The sequence below is a fragment of the Hippopotamus amphibius genome, chromosome 5 (assembly GCF_030028045.1).
Source record: "Hippopotamus amphibius kiboko isolate mHipAmp2 chromosome 5, mHipAmp2.hap2, whole genome shotgun sequence".
Lineage (NCBI taxonomy): Eukaryota > Metazoa > Chordata > Mammalia > Artiodactyla > Hippopotamidae > Hippopotamus > Hippopotamus amphibius.
In genome coordinates, this window is record NC_080190.1 from 39,470,252 (window position 1) to 39,497,775 (window position 27,524).

The 27,524-nt window shown below is 38.1% G+C and overlaps 1 protein-coding gene across 1 annotated transcript; it reads right to left on the reverse strand.

Moving 5' to 3' along the window:
* Nucleotides 1-2,256: 2,256 nt before the first annotated feature.
* On the reverse strand, nt 2,257-19,418 carry LIPF (lipase F, gastric type). The gene is made up of 10 exons (XM_057736661.1): nt 19,355-19,418; nt 16,694-16,802; nt 16,001-16,118; nt 15,267-15,465; nt 14,053-14,162; nt 9,997-10,133; nt 8,084-8,230; nt 6,682-6,753; nt 5,921-5,992; nt 2,257-2,623 (listed from the first exon to the last, which is right to left on the reverse strand). The coding sequence occupies exons 2-10, from the start codon at nt 16,793-16,795 to the stop codon at nt 2,387-2,389; spliced, it is 1,194 nt and encodes a 397-aa protein (XP_057592644.1). The 5' UTR covers nt 16,796-16,802; nt 19,355-19,418; the 3' UTR covers nt 2,257-2,386.
* Between the last annotated feature and the right edge of the window lie 8,106 nt (nt 19,419-27,524).

Here is a 27,524-nt window from a genome sequence, read left to right on the forward strand (position 1 = left end):
CCCTGACTAGGGATCAAACTCTCACGCCCTGCATTAAATCCCAATCACTGGACCGCCAGGGAAGTCCTGGCTTTCTGTGTTTTTTAATATGACTTCAGTAGTTTACTTAAAGATAACGAGGTTTGAGGAAATGCTTTATACCAACCAAAATCACAAGAAGGACTCAATAAACCAGAATATCAATGTTTCATGAGTGCAAAGAAATTACCTGCTGTTCAATAGATTGTACACTTAATACTGACTGTCCTATGAACTTCCCACTTAGTAGGTTAGACCAGCTTGAAGCTAAGATTGTCTGGTATGTAAGAACAACAACAAAATGATCTTAATAGACAATGTCTTGGAGCTGTAAAAGTAATAATGGGTCATATTGGTTGAGTCCTACCACGGATCATGTACTAGTTATATTAAATTCTCCGGCATAGAGAAGCCATTCAATAGATAGTTGTTCAAAATGAAAACAGAAATCCTCTCGACAAACCTTTGAGGTTGAAACATAGCTCTATACTTACTGTAGACCTTACTGTGACATCAACTTGTCATGATGCCTTGACTTGTTTTACACTTTATTTCAGCTATAATTTAATAACCTTGATGAGGTTTTGGATTCACTGCTATTATGAGCTGTTATGAGCACTATACTATGAGCATCTGAAAACTACTCAGGGTGAGTTATTTAGACACACAGTTCATCTCATCTTTTTTTTTTTTTTTTTTTTCCCATGGCTTGCAGCATGCAGGATCTTCTTAGTTCCCCAAACAGGGATGGAACCTTCATCCCTTGCATTGGAATTTCGGAGTCATAACCACTGGGCCACCCGGGGAAGTCCCTCATCTATATTTTAATTTGCTTTCCTAAGTGCTATTTTCAAAAGGAAATTCTAGGTTGGCATCCTCCCTGTATGCTTTAAATATTTTTCCCTGTTTGGCTTAGATTATACATGGATTCTGTGATCCGGTCTCTCTGAGTAGGGCTATGACAGTGACCAGCTGAGACCTAGCAAAACAGATAAGTTTTGCATCTGAAAGCACAAACCCCTTCCTGTACCTTCTAACATCTTCCATTTTTTACTTTTTCCTCACCTCTATTCCTTCTTTCTCATTCTAACATCTGTCTAGCTACTTCTACTTTCTTTCTTTCACACTAGCAGAGAAAGCTCACTTTCAACTGGCATTTTTCTCTTACTAGATATCTGTGTAGAGCCTAGGAACTCAGATAAACAGTATTACTCTGAGTAATGCTTTATAAAATCCTCAGCACCACCTCTCCCCATTTCTTCCCTCACATAACTCAAGAAATATTTAATTTGAAAATATAACAGAGCTATGTACACCAGCTTTGTGCAGCTAAAAGAGAAGCGTACTTGGACTATAATGTGTGGGTTTCAGCCCTGACAATGTCAATTGTATGTCCTTTATTATGCTCACTTGGAAAATGATGGGATTAAACTAGGTAATGCTTAGGAATCTTTTAATTTTAGAATATCATGATTTTTTAAAATGTGAGCCAGATTATATCTAGCAGATTTTAGATTATAAAACAATTCTCTATTCAGATATATTGGTCTTCCTGTGAGTTATGCACAGAACATAGATACATACTTGTAACCCCAAGATAAATTAGGAAGAATTTGGGAGGGGAATGTGAGCAACAATATGATGGTGCAAGTTAAGAGGCGCATATGAGGCACAACCTGGGGGCCGGTGCATACTCAAGGCATCTGGTGAGTAGAAGCCAGGAGTGATACTAAATATTCTACAAGACCAGGACAAAAAACTACCTGTCCAAAAATGTCAATAATATTGAGGTTAAGAAATCCTTTACCTCTCAACTTCCTGAACTGGGGCTGTCTGTTGCTTCCTAACCTACCCTTGTTCTTCTCTCCCTGGAAAGGGAAAGTCTAATATTCCTTTTCATGGAGTTTAACAACCAAAAGAACAAGTGATATCCCCAATGGAACAGATGGAGCGACTGAGCTTTAGCAATAATAGACAATAGAAAGAAAACAATTTACTCAATCTCAAGGGTGCGTAAGAGGTATTACTATTCAATCCCAGGTCTGTCTTTCGGCAACACCCATGATTCATGACCCTTATCTACCTGGAGTTTAGAAGATAAACGTAATGGGAGAATTGGAAGAGAAGTTTCACCTTTCCAAGATTGTGTTCTCTCAAGTGTTTCTAGACAAATTTTCAAGTGAAAAAAATCAAATTAAAAAAAATTCTTTTCAATTAAAAATGACCAATGGAAAGTTCGTTGATGCTAATATATTTTGAAACTCAGGGTTACAGAAAGAAACACTGCATTTATAACAGTACAGAAAATCATGTGGGAGAGAAGAAAGTATTTCAGGAAAACTGAATGAATAATTCTTTAAATCCAGCACTAATTTTTATCTTCTGCCACCATAGAAACAATCGTATTGTAAATTTCTTGAGGTGCATCCATTGCCCAGATAAAGTCCAAGTGATTGTAAGTAGGAATTTTCTTATGGTAAATGAGATTAGACAGCTTTGAAAGCAAAAGGTCAACATCCTGAGGGTCAGCCAACGGGTCATTGCCACCACTCCATACTGCAATTGGCACATTCATGGCTGTCAAATCGTAGTCGGGAGGAGTGAGCTAAAACACAGGAGGAAAAGAACCAGAGTTTTCATAAGCAACTACACTTTAAACTCAATACTTATTCAGTGGGTGGATTAGATAGCATTAACTGATCTAGTTTTTTTTTTAATTGAGATATAATTGATATATAACATTATACTAGTTGCAGGTGCATGATTCCATACATGTATACATTGTGAAATTGTGGGAAGACATTCTGGAACCTTTTTGAAACATTGAAAATGTTGAAGTATGTGGGCCGAGCGATGGGATTCAGAATGTCCTGCTTGAGCAGTGGAGGAACTGAGGGTGCGGGGCATGGAGACTAATATCACCCTGTTTGGTCCTGAGGGATGGCTGGTTAGCCAAAGACGGGTAAGATTCCTCAGAGGAGGAACAACCTAAGACAGGCACAGCCGCAGAGGGGCCAACACGGGTGGGGCACAGACCCTTAATCCTTTTGAGAGAGGTCTCCTGCCCCCAGGGCTGCTTTGCTCTCCACGCCCAGCTCAAACCCATGCCACGCCCAGCTCAAATCCGCACCCAGCTCAAATCCACACCCAGCTCAAATCCACACCCTGCTCAAATCAGGACCCAGGAGGCAAACAAAGATCATTGCCCCCAGTCATGTGAGGCCTTTGATTGTTTATGGGATTAACCTGGGAGTGTTAGACCCTTAGGCTATGCCAAGAACTCAATAAAAGCAATGTGGGATCAATCAGCGAGGCTCTTGATCCTAGAGGTCTTGAGTCCCCCGGTCCCATCTTTCTCTTCAGTCTGCGTCTGTGTCTTCTTCAAGCTTGCGGCACCCGTCATTCACCTCGAGTCGCCGAGTTGATCCCGGCATGAAATGATGGCCACAATAAATCTAGTTAACATCTACCACCACAGGTAGTTTTTTACATACATCTTTGTAATGAGAACTTTTAAGATATACTCGTTTGGCAACTTTCAAATATACAGTGCAGTATTATTAACTATAGTCACCATGCTGTACATTACATCTCCAGATCTTACTTATTTTATAACTGGACATTCATACCTTTTGACCACCTTCACCCATTTTGCCCATGCCTCTGGCAACCACCAATCTGTTTTCCATATCTATATGTTCTGTGTTTTTTTCTTTTTTTTAGATTACACATATAAGTGAGATCATACAATATTTATCTTATTTCATTTAGCACAATACCCTCAAGATCCATCCATGTTGTCACAAGTGGCATGACCCAGTTTCATAAGTAAATCTCATGAAATTATTGCTCAGAGAAAGTCACCCTTATCCACAGGGGAAAGTGGATGAAATATTTTAAATCAGTGCTTCTCAAACTCTGAAGGCCCTGTGAATCACTCAGGGATCTTATGAAAGTGAATATTCTGATTCAGTACATCTGTTTGAAGAGCCTAGATTCTGCATTCCCAGGTGCCATGATGCTGCTGGTCCCGGGCCAGGCTTTGAGTAGCCAGGCTTTAGGTAACAATTCTTACACAGGGAAAACCTAGATTTCAACTCAAGCTGAAGGAAGGGAATTTGATTGAATTTTCACGGTGATAGAGTGTTTCTACACAAACACTCTAAGGTACGAGCTCCTCAAAATGTCCTGAGTCATTTATTTTGGCTTTGTATGACTTCCCAGTGTAGTCATTCGATAGGTAGTCAGTTTGTTTAAGGAGTTGTTGTTAAACACTTGCCTGATTTTACTAAATATAGGTTCAAATTCTGAGAAAATCTATCAGTAGCCCCATTTCCTATTTCTACAAAATCACCATTCTCACACATATTTTAAAGAGATTCATAAAGCAGGCCAGGGGGACAAGAGAATCGCTGCTACATTTCCCACTGTTCACAGAGAATTTTGTTAGGTTTTAAAGACGATAGTCTCAAGAATTCTAATTCAATATACTACAATTTCCTCTATCTTTATGCTATAGCCAATTTGCCAAAGAAAAATATTTTATTATATTCACTTTTCATAGTATTTTAATACTTTGTATTCCCTTATATGTTGGAGGAAAGGGGAAAGTGTGGAGAATATCCATAAGAATAAACCTACTTTTCTTTACTCGTATTCCACTGTTCAAAGTGTTTTCCAGAACCTTGCTTCTGGCTCTTGAGTTAGTGTCACTGCCTCCACTGAAACCATCCTGAGTTGTATTTGCCTTAGTTGAAGGGAGCCTGGAAATGGTAGCGGGTGCTTCACAACACAGTTGCCCCCGCAAGACGGAGTCTCTGATTACCAGTATTAGAGCCCAATAGAAAAGTAGAGTCTGTATCTGAGGAGTTTGAGGTGGTGATGGTTGGGGGAAAAAGTCTTTATAACAAATGTCTGATCTAACTGTGTTCAGAAAACCTCTTTAGAGACATCAGACATGCTTGCACCATCTTCTCTACACAAAAGATATTGTGGGGAAAAAATAGAAATCCCTTGTAGATATGGAGTCATTGAAGCCAATGAAAATGAGTAGCGTTGATACTACTTGGAATAAAAAGAAATTGGAGGTGGGGTGAAGTAGAAGGGGAAAGAATTACCAAGAAATACAGGGTGCTTCTCTCATTCAAAATTAGCCTATGACATTCTAAGAGTTTATCCTGAGCGGAGGGCTTATAGACATTACCTATTAGTTACTGTCAATAACTCCCTGAGTCTGGGGGGAGAGATGAAAAAGTTATTGTCTCAACTCATATTGCCCTCAGATAGGATGGACTCCAAACACTGGCTTCTCTGAGCTAGTGGAAGGAATGCTCACTCTGTCTACGTATACACATATACCCTTGTCTGCTAAAAAATATTTCCGGCCTTGAACTGCAAGCATACCATCCTTCTTTTATGTCTTGGAATATGTTGGAAAAGCTTGTCTAGATGTCAGCAAAGGAGAGCGTACTGTCTAAGAAGACCAGAGATTCCAGTTCTGTCTCATGAACAGTTAGAATTTCTGGTTTGTCAGTTAATTGCACTTTGGAAAGGAGCAGAGAGAACACTGGGGATCTGGGATACAGGGCAGGTGTGTCTAACGCAGCGAGGGGTGATAAGATCTGGAAGTTTCTCACTGCAGTGGTGTGGCAATTTGAGGGCAGCTTGAATGAGCACAGACACTGGAGCATGAAGTCTCAGTGGAAGAATTAGAGACCCGTGTGAGGTTTTACACGACAGAGAGACTCAAAGGCTAGAATCATCTACTTTATCATTTCCTTAAGGCCAGGTCTGGGCAACAACATTCCTTTGGAAAATACAAGCAAAGTTATCCTAATTTCATCTTTAACCTTTTATATCTTTGTCGTTCAAAATATGAATAACTTCAGCTTAAGACGCTTACCTGATTATAGCGCATGAAGTTCTGAAACGGGTTTCCCCAGTCAAAAGCTTGGAATTTCCCGGACTTGATAGCCTAATGTAGAGCAATTAAAAACACAAGGAAACAAAAAAATCACTTGGCTATGTGAATAATAAAATGCCAACATTTCCAAGTAATTTACTTTTAATTTAAATATTAAAAGTTTTTTTTACTCATTCTAAAAATAAAGACTATTACTCCTCCAGGATAATTTATTCAAGTTTAAATGTAGCTTTGTTTGAAATAATTTTTCTTGCCCCAAGTCATAAAAGTCATGTATTTCTTACTACCCAAAGCACCTGTTTTTATAGGATTTTCATTCACATGGATTGATAGATATTTTCATCTGGAAGTCACATGCCAGAAAAATTCCCTGATAGGAGCATTTGATGGAATATTTTAAGATTGTGCTTTAGGGACTTCCCTGGTGGTCCAGTGGTTAAGAATCCACCTTCCAGTTCAGGGAATGCCCGTTAGATCCCTAGTTGGGGAACTAGGATCCCACGTGGCACACCACAACTACTGAGCACCAGGGACACAACTAGAGAGAAACTCGTTTGCCTTAACAAGGAGCCCACACACCTTAGCGGAGGATACCGCGTGCCACAGCTAAGACCCAATGCAGCCAAAAATAAAAATAAATAAATATTAAAAAGCAAACAAACAAACAAAAAAACCTGTGCTTTAGGTAAATTGTTAATGGTTTAGGCCCACAAAAAAGTTTTAACTGCTTGAAATGATACCTGGCTCCAGTGGAGGGCGTTTTGAACTGAAGTTCCCGCTGGATTATGTGACACATACACATCTAAGCGACTCTAGAAAGCAAACACACAAGCACACATATGCACACTTAGATATATGTTCAGTTTCTCAAAACATCTAAGACTCACTTTTCTCAGATGTAGATCAAGTTTTACAGGCAGCGGTACTGGAAGGATACGACCAAAAGATGTATGTCACTTTATGGCTTGCAAACTGTGATGATAAGGGCTAATTTCAGGGGTCTATAACTAAACTAACAGTTTTGAGTGAGAATAGTTGTCAGTGTATAATATTATTAGTAGCAACGTGATACACTATGAACTATGTTGTTTTGTACTGTGGTCTATATAATTTACATATGTTAGCTCATTTAATCTTCACAGTAACTCATTTCATGGATAAGGAAATCAAGACAGAGGAGTTCAAGTGAGCTGCAAAGATAGGATTTGAATTTAGGCTTTTAACCTGAATCCGTATGCTTAACTGCTTTCCGATACTGCATTTTATCATGAGTTTTTAAATGCCAACTTGATGCAAAGCAAGTGAAATAGAAGATAAAGAGTGTGGACAAGATATTATATAAACAGTTACTCTGAAATAAGTTTTAAGAGGTTATGGGCATTAAAAGCATTTGAAATAACATTTATTCAATATGAAGACATTTTTTTCCTACAGAGGAACCTGACAATTTGGTTCAATGCCTCCTCTCACAGAATTTAAATGTCACACCAATTATTTAGGTGATTAGAAGTGAGTAGTGGGCTTCCTAGGTGACGCAGTGGTTAAGAATCCGCCTGCCAATGCAGGGGACACACGTTCCATCCCTGCTCCAGCAAGATCCCACATGCCGCAGAGCAACTCAGTCCGTGTGCCACAGCTATTGAGCCTGCGCTTTAGAGTCCGTGAACCACAACTATTGAGCCCATGTGCTGCAACTACTGAAGCCCAAGTGCCTAGAGCCTGTGCTCTGCAACAAGAGAAGCCATGGCAATGAGCCCACACACCACAGTGAAGAGTAGCCCCAGCTCGCCACAACTAGAGAAAGTCCAGGTGCAGCAACGAAGACCCAACACAGCAAATAAATAAATAAATAAATTAATTAATTATTTTAAAAAGTGAGTAGTGAGTTTTTTTTTGTTTTCTGTTTTTTTTTTTTCCCTACAAGCTGTTTACTTCAGGGCACAGTCAGGTGATGGAAGGAACCTGGAGGCAACAAAGCTGGGAGAAATGACTTATGATTTTTCTTGGGCTTATCTGCATATCATGGGCACCATTCTGAAGTGAGTCTTGGTTCTAATAAAGTATCACTCCTAAGTGATGATGAGCCAGTAATCAACAGTGTTGCTCAAAATATTCAGAATAGAAATGTCAATGCATACAAACCATGTTCAAGTTTCTGTTGTCAGTTCCAGTGATGGTAAACAAGGCATTCCTACAAAGGACATCCAGCATCTCACGGGAGCACACTTCCGCACCAAGAAATTTTTGAAAAAAATTGTGTGGGTAGAACATTTTGTTACCAAATATAATCTGAAAAATAAGAGCATCATTAAAGATTTGCAAATAACAAGCAGCAGAAAAGACTCGATTTGTCGAGGTTAGTGGCACAAATAGGAAGAGACATTACATTTTCATACTTCTATAGGTTGTCTTAAGAAGTTTAAATACTTTCTCTCATGGAATCCTCACAATAAAAATGTGGAATGGACAGGGCAGGTGTGAATATTGGGTATTTATTGTTGCATTGAGAACTGTACTGGCTGCTGAGAAGTATAAGACACAAAGAGTTATAGTCTAGTTGGAGTAATAGGAGTTAACAGAATAAAATCATAAGACAACATGGTAGATATCAAAATTATGTGCCAAGATGTGTAATTTCAACAATAAATAATAAAAAAATCAGGATAGGAAATGGTGACTCCAAGCCATATTTTCAGCAAAATCTTTAAAAAGACAAAGTAGTTTAATCATTGAAAGGACTCACCCTAACTGTTCTGGAGGAAAGGAGACAGTTTGTTATCCTCATTTTATTTTATTTATTTTTTATTGACGTATAGTTGACATAATATTATGTTAGTTTCAGGTGTACAACATAGCGACTCCATAATTTCAAAGTTACACACCATACAGTTATTATAAAGTGTTGATTGTATTCCCTGTGCTGTATGTCATAGCCATGTGACTTATTTATTTTATAACTGATAGCTTGTACCCTGTTATCCCCATTTTATATGTGCGAACATAGGCTAATAAAAGTCAGGGTCTTTGTCTAATGAGAACTGGATTACAGCTAGAATCCTAACCTTAGCCTCAAGCCCCTGACTTAAGGTCTGATGCTTTTTGTTAAACCTCTCTCTACATTGCCGGTCAGAAAATCCAAATACAAGTAAGAAACAAACTAGTTCTGAATCAATGCAGGCAGTAAACATACTCAGGGTCATCACATGATTTTACATTTTGAGTAAAAGTTTCATAAATGCAGTTGAACTGTAGGTAAAATCGCTTAGGTTTTAGATATGCATGTTAATGGAGTGAAAAAGAAAAGAATAGCACACAACGAGAGAATAAAATGGCATCATTAAGTTTTGGAGCCTGAGGTAAACTCTTTCCCAAAGGAGACTGTGTATGTGTGTGTACGTGCTGGTTTTGGTGGGTGGGAGAAGTCAGAGATTAAATATTGGAAAAAGGAAAGGTTATTAATGCCTTACTATATATTCCTATATAATATTTACAGTTTATTGAAATCTATGCCACTGCCCCATGTAATCCCCATTTAAAGAGGAAGGAGCTTTTAGGAAAAGGATTAGAAAGTCAAGGGTATTTGAGAGGTCTCAAGGCCTTGCCATACTTCACCACTGCTATCTTCCCCTATCTCTCTCTTTTCCTTCCCTTCCCTTTCTTTTCTTCCCACGTTTCTCAGACCAGGTGGTTTAGGCTTCTTATCTGACTTTTTTGTTTTGTTTTTATTTCTCCTTCCCTGATCTTGGGGTGGAATCACAGCCTTGAAGACCTGTGTGGGTGCTTGTAAAGAAACACCCATAAAGGAGCAGAAACACTCCCAGGAGTTGCTAATCCACACAAAGTAATCGAGAATAAAGAAATCAGTAGAAATCTCATAAACTATGATGGGGATTTGAACATGGTCAATGCTATTCAAGAAATAATATAAACATGTTCATTTCCATTCTTGACTATAAACATGATTGTCCACCAGGTGTTTGCTCTCTTTACATCACTTTGCTTTGAAATCCACAAACAACTTAATATCTTAGATCCGGTTAAAGGGAATCACATACCTTGAAGAGGAAGGGAGGAATAAGTGAAAGTTTGTTCAACAGGCTTTTGGTGTACTTCACTGTGGCAACTGGTGCTAACGCATAGAAGGCTTTGATTTTTTTAGCCAGCATGGGATTGGTAGAAAAGGCAATAAAACCTGGAACAGCACAAGGAACAGGTGAATAAGTGTGTGTGTGTGTCTGTGTGCACACCTGCGCACTTTACAAGTGTAACAGTACTTTGGACTTACTAAGGGTGCAATCTGGAACAACCTGAAATTGACAGAATGATCAGATTTTAGCATATTTGTTTTGTTTTCATAGATTCTCTCCGGGGACATGAGGTTAAAACTTTTTGAAAGTTTCAATAAACCCTTTTATCTGACTTTAGAAAATAGGCCAACTTTAGAATATTCATGTGTTAACAAAAATGTTCTAATTTATATTACAACAGGTTGGGTTCAGTTTAAATTTACCTAATCTCATAACAATGAGATAATTACTTAACATTACTATAAGTGGAAAGATTAAAGCACAAATTGCAAATGTGTCCAAACAGAGTTTGAAACCTGGTTTCGTGGTTTATTATTAGCTTTGTGACCTTGGAAAAGTCATCTAATCTCTAAGAGCCTTAGTTTCCTCATCTAAAAATGGGTATAATAACAGATGCTTCCTTAGGTTGTTTAGGAAGGAACTGAGGTGAACCATGTAAAGCACTTACCAGGAATGAGTCACATAGTAAATATCTGACAAATGAGTGGCCAACATGATTCCAACATCCACATACAATAAATATTCTCACCCACGTCTGCTTTTAATTGTTTTCATGAACAGTAGCATACAAATACATTGGGTTGTAATCAAAGAATTATTAACTTAAATTCTTTACAGTTGAATTACATAGGACAATCTCTCCCTACTCTTGATAATGACATATTGACGAGACTCTAGAATGGCCTGAAACAAAGCTTTCCAATTTATGCAACTGCTTCAGTTATATAATATCTAGCCTGATCCCATTGGAAGAAGAATAGTCCTTCCAAGAGCACTGTGTTTATTAAGGGATTCTTTATCTTGTGGCCTAAGTCTGAGGATAACAGTCAACAGGTCACCCAGAGTTATAAGAATCACACGCGAGGAGCCTGAGTGGGTGTCAATACGTCCCCATACCGTCAGAACAGGTGACTTCTCAGAATAAACTTAATCCCATTTTAGACACAGGTCTATCTAGGACACTTATTTAACTTTCGAGTACACAGCAGATTGATTGGAAGATGTGAATTAGAAGGCAGAAATAACTTCCCCAAATTTATGAGTATGGTCACATAGTGACAAACTGTCCACTGGTGAGAAAGAAGAATGGAAATGTTAAAAATTCAAATACTCAAAAGAGTGGTAGGTTGGATTTATTTTATGTCAGCACAAGCAGTTCTATTTATCTCAATAAGTCCTAAGGAAATTTTTGTATTTGAGCTAAATGCAATGATTTTATAGCTCTGTTTCTCTGAGAAAAAGTTAAGCTATGTTCAACATGTTCTATATAAAAGCATGGGAGTCGGTCATAAGTTGAGGTAGATTTCCATCCAAAATGGTTAAATTTTGCATAGTTTTGGAAACTGAAGGAGTAAATTTTAGTAATCTAGAACATTTCTCACTTCTTAACAAAGAATTTGACTCCACAATTGACTGTGTGTTTTGTTGCTGTTCTTTATTGCCCAGATCCCTAATGAGTCCAAGACATTTATACAGCTGAAGCTGCAGGGAGACTTTTGATTATGCTTCTGCTCCAAAGAACCCAAGGTCCCTTCTTGGGACATCCTGCATTTAACGACTGGTCAAAAAGTGGATAAAGGACCAGTCAGCTCGTCCCACTGGTGAAGAGTCTGAAGAGGCATGTTAAACAGAGCTGGCTGAGGCATTTTGGGGACTGCATCACAGCCCAGCTTCTCCATGCCTAGTCCTGCTTTTTTTGCCCTTTCCTCTAACACTGCTTTTATGAAAAAAATCTAGTACTAATCCTCATCTGCTTGGGCCCATAGCCTATTACGCAATGAGAGAAACATTGGGAAGCTCTTCCTCACTGACCCATTTTTCTGCCTAAAATTCTACCAGTGGGATCCAGGCTTTAAGATGAACAAGCAGCGGGAAGAGAGAAATTCCACAGGCTTCTACCAATGATTTCATCCACTTTCCTGAATGTGTCCATACATAGACATTCCGATTGCTCAGAACTGTAGTTGGAAGTATTGTCAGTGGCTAACTGTGAGGATCAGCATAAAAAATACCCCATTGTTTCTCCCATATGATCCCCTATTCCCCCTTCTGCTTTCACCCTATCTCTTCCCTTTACAGTTCCTCTCATCCTCTCTTAAGTTCCCTTGATTATGCTTTTGTCCCAACTACCCACCAAAGTTGCTGCTATAAAGATTCCCTTATAGCTTCGAGGCTGCCAGAACCAATGGTCAGTCCTCAGACTTCACTTCACATGATCTAGCAAAGCCTCTTCCACAACTGACCACAGTATTTTCCTAATAACACTGTCTTCACCTGTCTTCCAGAACACCAGATATTCCTGGCTACCCTTATCTCACAGTCACCTTATTTTCCAGTTCATTCACCTGATTTGCCCTCATCTTCCAAATCCATTGTGGCCCAGGGCTTAGTCCTTGAACCCCTCCTCTTTTCCATCTGAACTCAGTCCTTTACTTATTGCATCTTGTCTCATGTACAGATGATTCACATTTTGTATTTTCAGCCTAGTTTTCTCTCTTAAACTCCAGATTTGTATCTACATTCGACTGCTTGACCCTCCACTTGAATCTCCAATAGCACCTAACACTTGGGTCCAGAACTGGGACCCTGCTCTCCCCACCACATCAGCTTTTCTCACTGTCTCTCTCGTTTTGGCTAATGGAGTCTCCATCTCTCTAGGTGCTCTGGCCACAAATTGTGGTGTCATCCTTGACTCTTCTTTCTCTCACACTCCATATCCAATATATAAGCAAAGCCTGCTGCTTCCCCTTCAAAATATATAGAAAAACATGTCTAGAACCTAATCAGGTATCATTACTTCCACATCTATCCCCCACCCCCTCTCCTGGGTCACTATCACCTCTCCCCTGGGTTACAGTAAGAGTTCACGGACTGCTTTCCCTGCTCCAGCCCTGTTTTCCTTCAACAGCTGGAAGGATCCTGTGAACACGTCAGATCATGTAACTCCTCTACTGAAACTTTTCTATGGTTTCCCATTTCACTCAGAGTGAAAGCAGAGATCCCTACAACAGCCCAAAAGCCCTGAACAGTCGGCCCTCCTCACCACCCCACCCACCTCTTCTCTGTCTCTCTCAGTCTGATCTGTCCACACAATGAACAGATCATAATGGAACTGCTGTTCCTTAAACATGCTGGGTGTGCTGGAGCCTTAGATCTTTTGCACCATCTGTTCCCTCTTCCTGCAACATCAGCCTTCCAGGTATGAGCTTGGCTCACTGACCTCCTTGGTGATTACCTAGAAGGTGCCTGGTGGTGTTCCTGGTATAAAAGTGCTGCGTACCCCTCTCATGCTCCCTAATCTGGCTCCCTGATTTACTTTTCTCTTCGTAGTACTATCACTATCCAACAGTTATGTATTTTACTTTTTATTTTGATTATTTTCTCTGCCTCCTCCTGCTAGAGTGTAAGTAGTAGGAAGACAGAGATTTTAAACTACTTAATTTTTTGCTGTATTCTCAGGATACGTTATAGGTGCTCCATAAATATGGTTGAAGGAATAGAATAAATTGAGACCAGAGGCCATGTGGTACAAAGTTTCAGAGCATTGGTTTGGGTGTCAGATTGCCTGACCTGCTATCTGAGCTACCCTATTTGTAATAACTGTGTTACCTTACCCAAACCATTTATTTACCTGCTCTTTAGTTTCCTTATATATATTATTAAGAATAATAATGGTCTTATAACATTGGTTGTTGTAGACATTACATCATGCAATGAATGGAATACAACTAGCATGGTGACCAACATGCCAGCATAACCCCTGGGAAGGGGTCTGTATGAACTAAACTGACTGCTGTTACCTACCAATTGTGGTGCCCTGGGAATGGCCAACATAGTGTAGCTTCTCCCGTCCAGTTGTCTTTAAGATGAAGTCGATCGTGGATGGAAGGTCATATTTAGCCATTTCATCAAAGCTACAAGAAGAGAAAAAAAAGACGAAATAAACTGGATACATGTCTTTGCTATAATTCCCATCAGTCAAATGTTTTTTAAGCTAAGGTTTCCTTTGAGAAATAGAAAACTAGATTCTCTAAGTGTTGCTGCTTATAAATAGACTATTAGTGAGTGTCAGGGGTGCTTTGGGGTGGCTTTCATAAACAGCCGACATCAGTTCTGGAGCACAGGATTACAGCTGAAGTTTAATTCAAACACAATGGTACCTGTAGCTGGGAGCTACTTCTACCCCTGGACCTGAATGTCAGATTTACTCATCATCTGTATGTTGTGTTCCACTGCCATGTAAAATGAGCAATTTCTCTATTTTATTCTTTACAAATCAGCCAGAATAATCTTTTGAAAATGAGAACGGGCTATGCCACTCCCCTGTTGAAAACTTTCCAGAAGCTTCTCATGTCACTTAGAATGAGCCACAAGGCTCTCACCACAACCTACACAGCCCGGCCTGACCTGGCCCTTGTCAGCCTCTCCCGTCTCCTCTCCTCTCACTTGCCCTCGTCCTCACTACACTCGAGACACACGGGCTTTCTTTCAATTCCTCGAGTTTCTCAGAGCACCTTTGTGCCTCAGCCTCATCAGCCAAATTCTCTCTGTTCTCCACTTCCATCAGCAATTTCCTGGAAGAAGGCACACGAGGGCCAGCGGGAGAAAATCTTTGTTAATCGCTCGATGGTGTCAGAATTCCATCGTCTCCCCACCACTCCATGGCCGGTGATAAGTGCTGAACCCCAACTGGGTTTAACCTCTTCTCAATTCGTGTGGATGTTCCTTCAGAATCTGCTAGGGCCAGCAAATTTCCTTGCTTCAGTCCTTTCACTCATTCCTTGTGGAAAACATATTCAGAGGATCCCATAATAGAGGTTACTAGGATCACAGACCGTTTGGAGGAAAGGCTACCCTTGGAATGAGATGTCAGGAAGAATCCAAAAACCAATTAGAATGAAGATGACTTCCTTCTCCTCCTATCTGGAGTGTAATTTGTTAAAATGAGCCTGGATTGAAAGCAGTGAATACCCATGCTTCTTAATCAATATTTATTTTTAATTGTCCCTTTTCTTTACCTGAAAGCCCAGAATTCAGCTGAGTCTGGTGAATAGTATAAATTTCTCCTGGCCCACGTATTTCCTCTGCTGTTTCCCAGCCACACATCATAACCAACATCTGCCAGGAGGAAGCCCAGGCTGTTGCTGGGCAGGTTGGAAATCCAGCTTGTGGCCGACGCCAGGAAACCATGCTGCAGAAACACAGCAGGTCTCTGACCTGAAGAAGAAAATTGTGAAAACCTTTATACACTCACTCCGTACTCTCAGATAAGCATGAGGATACAGACAGGCTTTCACAAGACTAGAATTAAATGTTTGCTTGGGGAGGTGAATATTTTTGAATATGTTATCTTAATTGTGTAATGATTTCTCAGATGACAATGCATATCAAATTGTACACTTCAAATACGTGCAGTGGATTGTATGCCAATTAAACCTCAAAAAGTTATTGAAAAAATTATATTCTAAGGAAATTCAGCATTATGTTGATTAACTGGGTTTTTCTATTCAGGGACTCTGAGATCCCACCCAGCACGACAAACTAAAATCATGGCCCAGTGTGCTTCACATCGTAGAAGCCAATGTAAATCTGGTATCACTCAGACCCTCAGCTTAATCTCAGAGACCAAGGTGGTTCAAGGCTTTTTTTATGAGTAACTTAATCTCATGTTCTATGATTAGGATATATTTGACTGGAATGTATTTGATTCAGGATTTGAGACACTCATCTTTTCCCCTCACTCCAATCCTGCCTAAATGATTAGCATCATTCTTCCCATGAGGAATCCGATAGACCTGAAGGATGTAACCGTCTGTGGTTATAACTTCGTGCATTTCACTTGGGTAACCCCAGTAGGAAATCATCTGGCTCTGAATGGAGAAAAGACAAGACATGTAGCTTCATCAGTTCACTTGGCCACTTTTATGATTCTTAAAGTAGAATTTGTTATTGGTTGGGGTAACATGTACTATGTAAAAAAATTTTTCAGACTTTATTATAAATCATAAAGAATTAATGAGGGCCTTCCCTGGTGCGCAGTTGTTAAGAATCCGCCTGCCAATGCAGGGGACATGGGTTCTATCCCATATGCCTCAGAGCAGCTAAGCCGGTGCCCCTCAACTACTAATCCTATGCTCTAGAATCCGTGTGCCACAGCTACTGAGCCTGTGTGCTGCAATCACTGAAGCCCATGTGCCTAGAGCCCTTGTTCCGCAACAAAAGAAGCCACCGCAATGAGAAGCCCATGCACCACAATGAAGTGTAGCCCCTGCTCTCTACAACTAGAGAAAGCCCGTGCACAGCAACAAAGACCCAACACAGCCAAAATAAATTAAAAAAAAATTTTTTAATCAATTAAAAAAAACAGAATTAATGAGAGCAATAGTGTCAATATCTTTGGAAGTGTTATTTTTTAAATGTTAGTGATGTGATGTGAATAACTTACAATATTCATACTGGCTTCAGGGTTCACAGCCTTTTTTCCGAGAAAGCAAAATGCATTTCCAGACATGTGGATGAAACACATTGTTACAAGTAGCCACCACATTTTCAACCTATTAGGGGAAAAAAGTTATTGCATCACCTGGTAAATGTTACAACATAATATAAAGTCATGACATTGAGCTGCCTTCTATTTGCTTAACAGATTTTCCATTTATTACCTTACCTGTCATAATGTTGTCCCTGTGTCTTATCACTTTGTCAATTAGAAGGTCTTTGCAATTCTTCTGCTATTCTGGTAATTTATTGTTTTGTACATGATTCTGTTTTCCCAAAGGATATTTTATCTATCAACCTACCCTTGTAAACTTGATGTCAGAGCTACCATTTACCACCTGTTCTGGATTGAGTTGGTCTCCCCCTGACACCCCAAAAAATAGATATGCTGACATCCTCAACTCAGTACCTCTGAATGTCACTGCATTGGAAACAGGGTTATTACAGATGCAATTTAAGTTAATATGAGGAAATACAGGAGTAGGGGGAAACCTTAATCCAATATGAGTGGTCTTCTTATAAGAAGAAGGCCATGTGAAGACAGAGACACACAGAGAGAATGTCATGGAATAATAAAGGCAGAGATTGAAGCTATTTAGTTGCAAGCCAAGGGGCACACGAGACTGCTGTCAAACCACCAGAAACTAGGAAGAAGCAATGAAGGATTCCTCTACATGTTCCGGAGGGAGCATACCCCTTCAAACACCATGATTTCAGATTATAGATTCCACAAAAGTAAGACAATAATTTTCTGTTATTTTAAGCCACCCAGTTGTGGTACTTTGTTCCGGCAGTCCTAGGAAACTGATACACCATCTGTCAGAAAAGGGAGAGAAAATAATACCTGGAATGATCCAGGCATTGAAACTGTGAATAAAACAGGCAAGTCTACCTGTTTTGTATGAGAACTTCCTTTAATTCCCTCAAAATGGCAGACTGAATGTTACTCAGACATTGGCAATACAGAGAAATTTGTATATTATTGCTATAAAATATCTGGATTCAAAGATGACCTATTCAATAACTCTTTCGTTCACTCGCTGTACTACACATGCTGCATATGACTTAATCAGTGACCATCGCTGTGTTTTGAACTTCTAGGTGTTGATTCCTCTCCATCCCCACTGCAAAGATCTCCATCAATTCTTCCCCTCTCCCTAATGGATACTTTCCCTAAGAGATGCCTGCACTAGCACAATCCTGTTCCCACCTCGCCTTGGAAATGTTCCACTGTGTTCCATACTCAGCCTTGTAATTTTTTCAAACTTTCCGACTTTTATTTTCCCCTACCCTCTATTTGAAAACATCATATCCAAATGTGGCTGTAGCTTCTACAGCTGCAGTCTTCTGCTCGAACCTTGACAGTTTCATTCGACAACAAAAAGGTTAGCCTGAGGGATACATGAAGGAATGTTGTGTTCTCTGCTTTTAAGGTGCTTGTGACCTAGTGCTAGTTCAGCAGTACAGCTCTTTCTACTTGCTCTCTTGCCTGGACTGTCCATGCATTTCTCAGTCCCTTCTACTTCAGGTCTACTCAGGGCCTGTGTGCTTGCTCTTAAAATTCCATGGGTAACCTGAAGCTTTAGATGGAGTCAAACAGAAGGATGACTAGGTACCAAGGTAGCTATAGAGCCTGCTCAGTCCTTGGCTCCATAAACAGTTGCTGCTTAATAAATAAAAATTAATTATACTGGTAGTAGTACTCTTCAAACTATATAAGTCTCTTTGGTAGCCTCACACTTTCTAACTACCAGCTAAAATAAAGTTAAAAATGACTGACCCTACTATTCCTAAGAGCCACCTATGGCCCTTTATCTTTTATCAAAAATTAAAATAAAAATTATTTCTCATTCACTGTATGAACCTCAGTAAGACTTATTAAGATTATTTCCTCCTAAAAAAACAAATTTGCATATGTTGTTTTGACCAAGGCTGTAAAGAGCTCAATTCAAAGCTCTCAGGTTTTGACAGTTGAGGAAGACTAGGAGAGAAGGCAGAAGGAAATGTAAGAGATAGGGGTGACAGGGGGAGAGCGAAAGAGAATGATAGTCATAGGATACTAGGATTGGTGACTGCAAAGGACCTAATCTGGTTAAGTCTGCCAAACTGGCCTTTTTTCATAACTATAAGCACCATAAACATTCCCGGAATGTTATTTGAATTACTAGAATAAATGAATTTTTCCAAAAGACCCCACATACATTGTTAATAAATACTGAATATATTTTCAAACTCCTTGCCACTTCCCAAAGAGATTGTGAATAGAGTACCATTCTACCCATATTGATTTGAGAATGAGTCTGGTTTTAAGTTAGAAACTGCATAGTGAGGAGATAGAGCCCATTGGTAATATGGCCTGTTTCCTGTTATACATTTAGAGCAGTGCTTGTTCTTTCTTTTTCTCAAATGTCCTGAAATCAAGCCCCAAAGAAGAGAAAGAGAGACAAGAAACATCCTAGAAAAAAATTTATATGCATATAATCAAAGTTAAAAATGCAATGGAAAATTATATTTTACCTAAGGTAGAAATAAAGTTTGCAAAACATATCAATGTATTAATTTTGAAGTATATTAAATGAACTTAACAACACCAGAGAGTCATACTCACTGTCACCAAACTGAATGCTTTCTGCTGTCTTGAAGGTGAATGAGAAACTTAATTCTCTTTTTCCCTTCTCTCTCTCACTGTATATCCATATATATATATACGTACATGTGTGTGTTTTGGGTGACCTTTCCTAAAAATGTGAAGTCACTGCATTTCCAGTGAAGTCCTATATTTGCCAAATGGCAAGTCAAATATTGCATAAGCAGTAAATTCAAAAAAGGATGTGGTTCCAAATCATCCTTAGAGATTCATTCTCTTTGATTTATCACCTGTTGAAACTCTGCCTCCCACATCCTTGTTATTTCAGTTTTCTTGATTCTGACAATTAGCAAGTCTTTTCCCACACTTAGTTAGGAGCACTTTAACTCATAAAGAATCACTTTTATCTTAAAGCAGTCAGTATGACCCATTGGTATGCTTTTCAAAATTTGAGAGAAAAACATTTATCAAGAGTTTTTGATGGTTGTTTTTTGCCTAAATTATGAAATAACTAATATCAAATATTGAAACGTGAACAAAATGAAGTTTTATTTATTGAAATGTTATTTTTATTAAGAACACTTAACACGAGTCCTACAATCTTAAAAATTTGTATATAATACAGTACAGGGGCAGCACTGGTACACCAGGATCATCTCCAGTGTGTTCAAACTTGTATTTATTTTTTTCTCTAGTGGTATGCTGAAATCTCCCTTCCAGATGGCTGAACTTCTATAAAATCTTCCTCATCCACTGATGTTGGCCCTCATCAGCATTCCCCAGATTTTCCCAATTGCAGCTATGAAGAGTTGAGACAGTATCAATGTTTTCTACTAGTTCCACAGTCCGTATGGAGGTGTGTCTGCCTATTACCAGCTGCACAGGTAGGTTAGACTTTTCTTGGGCCCCTTGTAAATTGGTGTTGGATTCCACAACTTTCAAAGAGATTTTCTTTCTTGTGATGGATATTGATTTTAAATTGTTAAAAAGGGGAACAAAAAGGTGGGACATTTTATGTCACCTTGATGCTGATGTCACTTTAGTATTGTTAAGATGTCAACTTTTCTCAAATTTTTCTATATATTCAATAGAATCTCAGTAAAAATATTATCAAAATTTTTGGTAGAAGTTGACAAGCTTATACTAAAATTAATATAAAAAGCAAAGAACCTAGACTATTCAAAGAAAATAGAAGAAAAAAAACAAAGTCGGAGTATTTCTCCCTGATTTCAAGATTTAAGTTACTGTAAAGGTATTGTAACCAAGAGAGTGTGGTAAACAAAATATTTCTATATCCATCCAATGGAATTCTACTCACTAATAAAAATGAGCAAGCTACTATTACATGCAACAACATGGATGAATCTCAAAATCATTCCATGAAGCGAAAAAAAGAAACGGGCATCCAAATCATAAAGGAAGAAGTAAAACTTCACTATTTGCAGATGACATGATATTAAATACAAAAAACCCTAAAGACCCCTCCAAAAAAAATTAGAATAAACAAATTCAGTAGAGTTTCAGGATACAAGATCGATGTACAAAAGAGTATTGCATTCCTATTTACTAAAAATGAACTATCAGAAATAAAAATGAAATAAATAAACAAACAAAAATGCCTCTTAGAATTGCACTGAAAAGTAGAAAATACCTAGAAATAAATGTAACCAAGGAGATGAAAGACCTATACAATGAAAACTATAAGACATAAAGGAAAGATATTGAAAAAGATAAAAATAAACATTGAGATATTCTGTGCTCATGATTGAAAGAATTAATATTGTTAAACTCTCAATATTACCTAAAGCAGTCTGTAGGATCAATACAGTCTCTATCAAAATTCCAATGGCATTTTTATACAGAAATAAAATAAACTCTCATAAAATTTGTATGAAAACATAAAAGACCACAAAGAGCCAAAGCAATCTTGAGAAAGAACAACAGAGCAAGAGGCATCTCATTTTCTGACTTCTAACTATATTACAAAGATATAGTAGTCAAAACAGCATGATATTGACATAAAAGCAGACACATAGATCAATGGAAGAGAATAGAGAGCCCAGAAACAAATGCACACATATACGGTTAATTAATTCACAACAAAGAGCCAAGAACATACAGTGGAAAAAAGAGAGTCTCTTCAATAAATGGTGTTAGAAAAACTGGACAGTCACATGCAAAAGAATGAGACTGGGCCACCATATTATACTATACACAAAAATTAACTCAAAATGGATTAAAATCTTTAATGTAAGACCTGAAACCATAAAACACCTAGAAGAAAAATAGGGAATAAGCCCCTTAACAAATAGAGAATAAGCCCTTTAACATCAATTTTGGCAATGATGTTTTTGTATTTGACACCAAAAGAGCAAGCAAAAGAAGTTAACATAAACAAGCAGGACTATATGAAACTTCAAAGTGTCTGCACAGCAAAGGAAACTATTAACAAAATGAAGTCAATCTATCAAACTGGAGAAAATATTTGCAAATAATATCTGATAGAGGGTTAATATCCAAAATATATAAAGAACACACACAACTCAATAACAAGAAAACAGTTCAACTTAAAAAATGACCAGAGGACCTGGATAGACATTTTCCCAAAGAAGACATACAAATAACCAACAGGTACATGAAAAAATGCTCAACATTGCTAATCATCAGGTAAATGTAAATAATAACCACAGTAAAATATCAGCTTAAACCTACTAGAATGGCTATTATCAAAAGACTAGAAATAAGTTTTGGCAAAGATGTGGAAAAAGGAAACATTTAAGCATCATCGGTAGGGATATAAATTGCTACAGTCAGTATGGAAAAAAGTATTAATGATCCAGTAGATCTGCTTCTGGATATTTATCTAAAGAAAAGGAAAACACTGACTGGAAAAGAAATATGCACCCCCATGTTCTTTGCAACATTATTTATGATAGCCAAAACATAGAAGCAATATAAGTCCATTGATGAATGAATGAAGAAAATGTGATTATCTATCTACTTAACTACCTACCTATCTATCTAAAAAATTCAGCCATACAAATGAAAAGAACCTTGACATTTGGACAATGTAAATGGACTTTGGGGGCAATAGCCTAAGTCAGATAGAGAAAGACAAAACCCTATGATCTCACTTACATGTTATCTAAAGAAACAAACAAATGAAAACTAAACTCATAGATAAAAGAGATTGGTGGTTGCCAGTGGTGGGAGGAGCATGGATGAAATGAGTGAATAGGATCAAATGGCACAAACTTCCATCTATAAAGTAAGTCAGTCATGGGTAAGTAATGTATGGCATGGTGACTCTAGTAAATGATATTGTATTGTATACTTGAAAGTTGCTAAAAAAAAGTAGATCTAAAATGCTCTTATCACAAGAAGTTTGTAACTAAGTGCAGTGATGGATGTTAACTAGAGTTATTTTGGTGATTATTTTGCAATATACACAAAAATCAAATCATTATGGTATACGTCTGAAGCTACTGCAATGTTATATGCCAATTATATCTCAAAAATTATCTATTTAAAATTAATTTCTTAAAAAATAGCATCAGTGTAAGAAAAGTTCCTTTCGACTTCACAACTTATAATTAAATATTGCCATGAGGTTTTCATTGTTGCTGTCAAATCTGGAAAGCCCTCTGTCAAGGTTTTGTCATATGTGTGCTTTAAAATTTCAGGACAGTTCAAGTCTCCCTAAATATTCAGGGAGACTTAAATAGATACTCTCTAAACTGACTACATTATTCCTAGAAGCCTTTCAAGACTTATAAATAATTTACTTACACAGAAATTACCACAAACTACAAAAACTTATTTCCTTATATTTAGACTAAATGTATTCTCAGCTAAGTGTCCACAGGCAAATTCTAAAACTTCCCATGGCCATGCCAGCATTAGCAAACCAAAGGAGGACAGTGGCAGAGAGGAAATGAGAGCGCCCACAGCCAAGGGTCTTCATCAAGTATGGTTAATATATATTGATTTTGCAAATTTCATAAAAACATATCACCTTGTAATGAAATCTGGGAGCCCTGGAAGGGACTTTTGCAAGTGAGGGTCTTGAAGCTTAAGCTTTGTGACTTTCACAGTCACTCCAGGTTGGCTTGGAGAGGAGTACTCAGATTTGGAAAGGAGCAGGGGAGAAGGTAGTTCTGAGGGGACCGAATGATCTAAAAGAAAATACGGAAATTTAAAATACATGCAGTGTTTATAATGGACAATGTTACCATATTGGAATAAATTTATTATTCTGTACTGGCCTCCACCACCTTCCTTGGCCCAGACACCCAGTGGTGAACAAGGGGCTGCTGAGGTGAACATTACACCTGTTAATTGAAAATAAAGAAACTCTGTTTTCTTTGTGCTTTTGAAGATAATCTGAATAAACATAAGACACAGTTTTTAAAAAGACAAAAAAAGAATGCCTACTGTATTATTCAATTATATAAAGTCATAGAAAGTAAGAACTGCTCTACAATGACTCAGATGAGATCAATGCTGGGCTGTGGACAATTCCAGTACGAAAGGATAAATTAGCAACGGGCATGAGGGAACGTTCTGGGTGAAGACAGTATTGGGTATCGTGATTAGGATGTTAGTTTTCTGGATGTGTACATGTAGAAAAACTCATAAAGTTGCACCTTTAAAATGTGTATAGGTTGATGTACGTGAATTATATGTCAAGGTAGACAGAATAAGAGAGGAGGCCTTTTTTTTTGGGGGGGGGGGTACACCAAGTTCAATCATCTGTTTTTATACACATATCCCCGTATGCCCTCCCTTCCTTGTCTCCCCCACCTCGAGTCCCCCCCCACCCTCCCCGCCCCAGTCGAGAGAAGGCCTTTTTATGGAATGATCTTCACACTCATTCCAAAGGTGTAATTCAATCAGATAAGGTGGATGTTACGAAGCATGGACCTTGGTATTATCTTTCTTTGGAATTCATGGTCTTGCTCTTATTTTTCCTGAATCAGCACCTATCCACACCATCTGACTTAATTGGCCCTAGCAGAGGCATCACTCACTTGGTCTTGAAGATTATGTCTTCTCCCACTCTCTAAAGTTTATCTTAGCATAACTCCTAAACATCTATTACGGTGATCATTTCTAGACCTAGTTGACACATGACATATTTTCACATAAACTCCCAATTTAAATAGACTACATTCTTTATGACAATGAAATCCATTGAATTTATTCATTCATGTTTATAAGAATAAGCCTACAGAGAAAATATTTTACTGAGCCACACAGATAGCAATATACCTATGAACTCTAAAGATTTTATAGTTTGAACTGTGTGACTTACAGATACATTATAATAATAATTAATAATTTAAAGTCTTTGTCAAGGAATAAATAATGTAAGAAAACTATTATTTTGGGAGAGAAGTTAATATATCATTCTTTCATTTATCCATATTCTAGTTTATGGAAGAGAGGCTTAGCGGAAAGCTGAGGCATGACATATACATCCTTACAAAATGCTAGACTTGTGCAATCTGCACTCCCTTGTATAGAACTAAGTATTGTGTCCTGATAGTGCTCAGTAGATGAAGACTAAGCTGCTTCTCAGATTTAAAAGTAGTATCTGGAGATTGTGGTTAACTTATCTCTGACTTAACATATATATGGCTGTCTGATCCTATACTCAAGTTTATTCAGTGTACCCAAGGTACTTTGCAAAAATGAATAATTTAAAGTTTCTGTTTAGTTAGTCCTTTCTGAGCAAATAAATCTTCAACTTGAATTAAAGGACAAGCCTCGTAAGTTAAAAAATGTTAGACCTAGAGTAATTTGCTACCATTCAAAGGGTAGTAAATCTTATTTCCCTGGAATCAGTTGCTTTCATTCTGTGGTAGGGACTTTCCATTTTCTCTTCCTGAGGAAATTTGTTCACATTTAAAGATGGATGAAACTCTGAGTCATGGAGCCAGCCATTTACATTTGAGTGGAGCAGTTTTCTTCCCCTCTCCCAGGAAATGAAGTGGCAGCTAAACAACTGTCCTCATCCTCTTTACACTGCTGGATTCATAAGTCTAGGGTTCTTCTCCTGTGGTGCAAGAGAAATCCTTTGTGTGCACACCTGGGCCTAATTATCACACAGCTTCAGAGGGGGAACAGATCGAGGCATGAGGGACTGATGTAGTTATTGCTACAGTAGTCTTGCTGATCCAGACACTTTATGTTTACTTGTAGGATAGAATAAATGAATAAAGATATTAAAAATTATCAGAGACACACGCACCCCAATGTTCACTGAAGCACTATTTACAATAGCCAGGTAGTAGAAGCAAGCTAAATGTCCATCAACAGATGAATGGATAAAGAAGATGTGGTACATATATACAACAGAATAGTACTCAGCAGTAAAAAGGAATGAAATTGGGACATTTGTAGAGACATGGATGGACCTAGAGACTGTCATACAGAGTGAAGTAAGTCAGAAAGAGAAAAATGAATATAGTATATTAACATATATGCGGAATATAGAAAAATGGTACATATCAACGGGTTTTCAAGGCAGAAAGAGAGCCACAGATGTAGAGAACAAACATATGGACACCATGTGGGGAAAGTGGGGATGGGAGGGTTGGGGTGGGATGACATTGGGAGATTGGGATTGCCATATATACATTACTAATAAGAAAAAAGTATCAAATTGTACACTTTAAATATTTGCTGTTTACTGTATGTCCATTATATCGCAGTAAAACTTCTTAAAATAAATAAATAAATAAATAAATTACATGAGGCCAAAAAAAAAATTATCAGGATAGTTCCAATTAATATCTAGTCAGAAAATAAGTACACTAAAAAAACACTTCAATAGTTCAGTTCAATAGACTCACAATTTTCAGATTTCCTGAAAATGCCAACTAGGGAAAAAGTCATAGTATTATGTGGGAACAACCTTGCCATGTCTCAGTGGGGTCACATGCAATTTTTCTAAAGATGCTATTGCCAAACAAAATAAACAAATGGATTACCAGTAATATGAAGAGTCTTTGTACTGTGTAGATTTGGACAACAGCGTCTTTAGGAGCTAAAGGTTAGGATACTCACAAAGGCATGGAACTATCCAGGAAGCTTTTACAACTGTTCAAACAACTACTGAATAGCTAATGAGAGTTCCTGCCAGTGCTGCCATCCATGGAGATGCATAATGCGTGACATGAATTCCGGAGCTGTTGAAAGAGGGAGCCTGAGGTAGGGAAGAGTAAAATAGAAGGTGATGTAGAAAATACAAAAGGTTGAAAGAAAAATTTCCAAGCACCTGTGGGGCAGGGTCTAGAAAAGTAAAATGAAATGTTCTCAACTGCTTTAGTTAAAATAAATGTAGTTAATGACAGAGGATAATATCATCAGCCTATGTGACATTTTGACACATCTGTTGTTTTGACATGAGTTCTTTGTTGGCGGAGGTGAAGTTACACAATTCCTTTGGGAAAAATGATACCTAACTGAATGTAAGAATAAAGATATAGTATATATCCAGATCAAGTGTTTACATTTCATGGGACACAATTACAAGTTAGACAAGACCTAATGTTTGTGGCCCATCTTGGCTAAGTTTTCATCTTCCATGGATGGATGGTGTTGGGTAGAGGAGGGGAGAGTGAGAAAGGAAGCAAATGTTTCAGAAAGCAAGGAGACTTAGGGTGGACCCTTGATGGCAATCTTGTCCAGGCCCAATTTCTTCAAATTAAGAAGGCGAAACATGTACAAACCAATGAAGAGACTCTGGATTTTTATACCTGGCCTTGAAATCCCAGCTAGCCAAGGAATCCCGAATCATTCTCATGGCTACATAAGGTACAATGGCCAACCATCGCCAGGTGACTTAAGCCATTAGCTTGGATCTTGATGTTTTGGTTTTTAAAGCTAGACCCTTGATGTTTAGGCTGATAGCTGCACATGCTTGCCCTACTCATTACATTAACTTCACAAAAAGACAGCACCATATTTGGGCTTGATTTAACATTTTATGATTGAATTTTACTGTTTTTATAGCACAATTTCTATAGGCATAAGCTTTCCATTGTCCCAATATTTCATAATGAAGATAGGATTGTGAGTTAGTGTATTTAACTGATATAATATTTTTGCTTGACATCTTTAAGATACATACTTTAAAATATGTAGGGATGATTTGAAATGAATAATGTTATATATACTTGAAATT